This window comes from Epinephelus moara, chromosome 22 (genome assembly GCF_006386435.1).
Source record: "Epinephelus moara isolate mb chromosome 22, YSFRI_EMoa_1.0, whole genome shotgun sequence".
In the NCBI taxonomy this organism is placed as follows: Eukaryota; Metazoa; Chordata; class Actinopteri; order Perciformes; family Serranidae; genus Epinephelus; species Epinephelus moara.
Window position 1 is genome coordinate 32,631,525 of NC_065527.1, and position 5,241 is coordinate 32,636,765.

General features: G+C 46.0%; 1 protein-coding gene across 6 annotated transcripts in view; it reads right to left on the reverse strand.

Annotated features, from left to right (window-relative positions):
• The window catches only part of LOC126384323 (BCL2/adenovirus E1B 19 kDa protein-interacting protein 2-like), a 38,360-nt gene that overhangs the window by 10,893 nt on the left and 22,226 nt on the right, over positions 1-5,241 (reverse strand). For all 6 annotated transcript variants that reach the window (XM_050035316.1, XM_050035315.1, XM_050035314.1 and 3 more), the window contains exon 11: positions 2,802-2,933. In XM_050035316.1, coding sequence (XP_049891273.1) covers positions 2,802-2,933 — 132 coding nt within the window. The remainder of the gene's footprint in view (positions 1-2,801; positions 2,934-5,241) is intronic.

The window sequence follows — 5,241 nt, forward strand, 5'->3', positions numbered from 1 at the left end:
GTGGTTGAAGTCCCCAGAGATCAGAAGGAGGGCCTGAGGGTGCTGTGTCTGCAGCCTACTTGTAACAGAGTGGAGAATGTCACAAGCAGACTCAGCCTTTGCAGACGGGGGGACATACACTGCTACCACAATGACATGAGAAGACTCCCTGGGTAGATAATATGGTCTCATACCAACAGCCAGCAGCTCAATGTCCCTGCCGCTGTCCTGTCGTGTCTGATGAGCTGGAATCCGTCCAGCGCGGCGATCGTGTCCGGTACTTCCGCGTTCAGCCATGTCTCGGTAAACACCAGCACGCTGCTCTGCCGGTACTCCCTCTGATGGCGAGTCAGCGCCGACAGCTCGTCCATCTTGTTGGGGAGCGATCTTACGTTCGACGGATGGGAGGACAGGTTTGTACCGTCTCCTCCGGTATCAGCGGTGCACTCCGGCGCGACATCCCCGTCTCCTTCTCCGCAGCTAGCCGGGAATGTCGTGCCTCTCCTCGGGCCGCACCGCGGTGTGACGCAGCGCTAACAGCTGGTCCCGGGTGTAAACAATGGAGGCACGGCTGGGCGCCGGATCGCCGCACACGATCATATCCATATCAAAATGGGAGAAAGACCGCTATAAAGACAGCGATATTCGCCTCCATAACAAAACAGAACATAAGTGCTAGCTAGCTAACTGAAAAAAAAACTCCAAATAAGAAAGTTAAATGAAAAAGAAATTGAAAAAAGCTCAGCAGTGAGAAGGAGCTGCTGTAACAGGTGTCCGCACTGGGGGCGCCATCTTGACGCATCAATATATGTGTGGCTCTTTTCTTTGCTGCGTGCTGCAGACCGTAAATGAAAAGTGGAAAGGACAACTGTTCCCTGTACCAGGATCAAGTTGCACCAGATATCTGTCAGTGACTATGGCAAACACTCCTCTCTCAGTCTGGATCTCAGGCTAACAGATGACAGGACCTGAGAGGAGATGTAACTGGTTCCAAAGAGGGCTCCTCAAAGAGCCACAGCCTTTCGGTGGAATGACAAGACCTGCCATGCCTGTAAAACAGACTGGTGAAAAGGTGTCAGACCAGTCAAGTCTATGGACTGGGGCTGGAACAGGAAGAGGTGTTTGTCCAGTCCTATGCATTCAGCTCTCCTCAGCAGCAGACAGGCAGTGTCCATCCAAGGCAGGCCGAAGCTGTACAACAGTTTTTGAGGAGTCTGCAGTCTGAAGGCTGCAATATGAGATGTAATGTCCACAAGGCCCTGTACTCCCTCCTGCACCATCAGGTATAGCACCAACGAACGCAACCAGTGCTGCCCTGACCAGAAAAAGTCCAAAACCGCCCTCTGAACCTCTTCAATCAGGCCTCTTGGTGGAGGCAGGACTATAAGCCTGTGCCAAAGGGTCGAGGTAACCAAGTTCAAGACCCTGCCCCTGAAGGAAAGCTGCGGCAGCAGGCATTTCCATTTAGACAGCGTGGCACACACTCTCTCCACAGCACCCTCCCAGTTCTGCCTCTGAAACTCCTCAGTTACCAGAAAAATCCCCAATACTTTCATGCCCTGCCAAACCCAGCTGAGATTTCCTGGTACTTGAGGAATCCCCCTATCTGTCCACTGCCCAACCAGAGAAACCCTCACCCTTCCCCCAGATTACCTTTGCTGAAGATGACCTCTCATATAACTCTAAACTGCCAACCAGGAGAGCCACATTCCTCTGGTCTCCCACAGAAACATTAATGTCATCCACATAGGGAGATTACAACCAGTGAGGGGCGCTGTAGCAAACCTGGTAGCATAACACCTGACAGCCTAAATCTCAACCTGCTTAACAGTGGTTCATTGGCTAAAGAGTACAGCAATCCAGAGACAGGACACCTATGCCTAATGCCTGTCTGAGCCTGCACTGGACAGCTCAGCCCACCACCTGCCTGCAGCAAACAAAAGGCGTCCTTATAGAGCAACCTCAACAAAGACATAAAACCCTCTCCAAAACCAAAAGCTCTCAAAGTGGAAAAAAGAAAATTATGTTCAGCCCTGTCAAAAGCTTTTTCTCAGTCTAATGAAATGACCCCAACATCAATATTGTACAGCTTGCAGACATCAAATAAGTCCCTCATGAGGAGGAGATTGACCATGATGGATCTGTCCAGTACACAATATGACTGGACCCTGTGAATTAATAAAGTTGTTCAGCTTGTTTGAAAGCACTTTGGAGAGGAGTTTATAGTCCACACACAGCAAAGGCAATGGTCTCCAGTTCTTAAGAAGGGCCAAATCTCCCTTTTTTTGCAGAGGTGAGAGGACTGCATGGCGACAGGAGGCAGGCCTCCCTTCTTTTCCCTCCAAAGTCCGCAGAATGTCTCAAACTTCTGACAGAAATTGTTGTCCTGAAGCAGCCTGATGTTAAAATGCCAGTATGAGCTGCTTTTACTGGTCGGTGAGACATGGACATCTAAGGTGAGTAAGTGATGGTCAGTGAAACACACAGGGCAAATGTAGCTGTTAGAAAGTCTGTTAGTGAAACTCTGTGATATATAAACCCTATCCAACCTGGCTGCACTCATCCTACCGTCTGACACCTTAATCCATGTAAACTGCCTGTCCTGGGGATGTTTGACCCTCCACACATCTACTACAGCTGATTCTGAGATGACCTGTGATAAGGAAGTGGATGAATGTAAATGAGGTTCCTGTCCTGTCTAATGTGAAGTTGATGGTACAGCTCCAGTCCCCACCCATCACTACGCACTCACCCTGATCACACTGTTTTAGGGAAGAAAGAAAGAAAGGAAGAAAGAAAGAAAGAAAGAAAGTGGGCTGTACCTCCTGTTGATGGTGGTGTAACACTCCCTCAGCCAGCTGATTCCTGGCAGTTTGTCTTTCTGCCCTCCGGCACAAAGATACACAATCACATAGTTTTCTGCAACCATCAGATCCAGAGTTCCCACCACATACCTGCAGACAGACAGACTGACATGTGAGTTCTGGTTCATAGTTCCCCTCAGGATGAACCCGGATCACTTTGATGATCCTCTGAATTTTTCATTCACGCCAAGAAAACCACAGATATGTTACATTTGTACATTTCATACATGTATCAGTGTTTCTGAAGTGACAAAGTGTATGAGCTGACTTTTTGGAGGGAATGGTGGATGGTGTGACACCGAGGAGAGACACCTGCTGAGCTGCACACCAACAAAACCAGTTGTTTTTTTCATCAAGGCATCACTGTTTATCCAGCTGGAATAGTGCCCCCCAAATTGCCTTTGGTGGGCGGGGCTTAGCTGGAGGCAAAACAGTTCTCTACAGATATTAGCTAGCGTTAGCCAGCAAGTTCTGTTGGCTTGTTTTAGACAATGGAGGAAGATGATATGAGTCTCTCTGAATAGGGTGCGTTCGGAAATATGTATTCTGAGTGTCGGAGTGCACGCTGACACAAACTGGACAGTTTGCAAATTCAGAGCACTGTCTGAATGTACCGTTTATTTATCCAGAGCACTGCATTCTCAGAGCAGCAGAGCACAGTCTGGGCTCTCTGTCTGGTAAGAAGGAGCAGCAGAGTGAATGTATGATTAACTTAAATGTTCATTAATTTATGTAGAAGTATAACGCTCCATTTCTTCGACCAACAGAGCTCTAATTTTAGTGTCGTGTCAGACTGAATTTACCAATGCACCATGTCACTCACTCTCCGGGACCGCGAGTGTTACTTGAATAAGTAAACACTGACCAACAGGACCAGACTGGCCGACCCGTATGCTCTCACTCAGTGGATAGATGATGTCACAGGACTATGCCAATGGTTTCTACAAGATTGTTTTGCTATCGAAGCTAACGTTGGCTAATGCGCTAAAAATTTAGCGTTACAGAGAAATCCAATATCCCTCTCAGCAGCCCCCAATTTCTGATGAGGTGGACATGATAACCCTTAATACACACTAGCTATGTTTACATGTGCAAAATTTCTTAATCAGATTAAAAACTTGAGGGAATGGAAATTCAGAATCCATTGTTTATATGGGCGTTAAATCAAATAATCTGATCATGATGTGCGTATACACGCACCAGGCTTTATTCAGAATAGCAGCATTTTGACATGCGCAGATTTGTCTAATTTCCCTAAAATAACCATAGAAGAAGTTGTACTTCCGTCTGTGCTGTAAACAAACCCTGATGCTGCTCCACTTAACTCTTTCGCGCTTTTCCCTTTTTCCCTTTTCCCTGTTCTCTTTATACATCCATGGCTTTTCCCTGCACTTAAAACTCAGCACTCAGAGTGGACCTGCGCCAGGTTCTTAAAGCTGTACTTTTGTTTCTATTGTTCTCCGTGATCAAGCTAGGGCTCAGCAATGCATACTGCTCCTGCGTTACAGAAGGAGAGAGCGGGAGGAAATGAACATCCCTCCAAGTTTTTCAGGGTGGGGGTAGAGATGACCTTCTGGTTGCTAAAGTCGAGGTGGAGAGTTCTTCTAAAAAGAAGTGACTTTCATTTCAGTTTTGCACCAACCATGATTGCCACCTGTTGCGCACTCCACAACTTCTGCCAGAGGGAGAGGGATTATGGCAACAGCAGCTGGTTGGAAGAGGCTCGTGACTGTGCAAACAACTGCCCTCAGCCTAACCAGCCAGTGAATCTTCAGTGCAGTACTGGTGGAAACCGTGCAAAAGAGGCGTTGACAGCATATATGGCCACCCAGTTCCCACCCTGTACAGGGCAACGACTAGTAAAAACAAGTGTTTTCTGTTTAGAGTATTCATAAGAGAAACTCAAATTACTGACCAAACACTAATGGCACATTGCAATAAATGAGAATATTGTGAAAGAGTTCAATATTTTTTGGTCAGTTATTTCAGGCAGTGAAAAATAAATATGTAAATATTTTCAGACACCTTGGAAATATTAACATAATTTTATTTTTTACTTTCTAAAATATCTTACAAAAAACATTGAACTTTTTCCACGATATTCTAATTTTTTAGATGCACCTGTAGTGTTGAGTGCACAATGTGGAGCTAATTAACACTAATTCTATACCATTAAAACTTACAGCACCTTTAATGAGTGATCAACTAAAGCTATTCTATTGTTGATTTTAAATTTTGATGCATTTGTGTCAGAGCAGTCCTGATTGTCCTAATTTTACAGGTTAGTAGATTACTAGTCCATACCCATTGAGTGCACAGTTGCCCACGTACAGTTTCACATGGTGTGTGTTTGGGATACAGGTCATAGGAAATTGCAGATTAAATAGTCAACTGAACC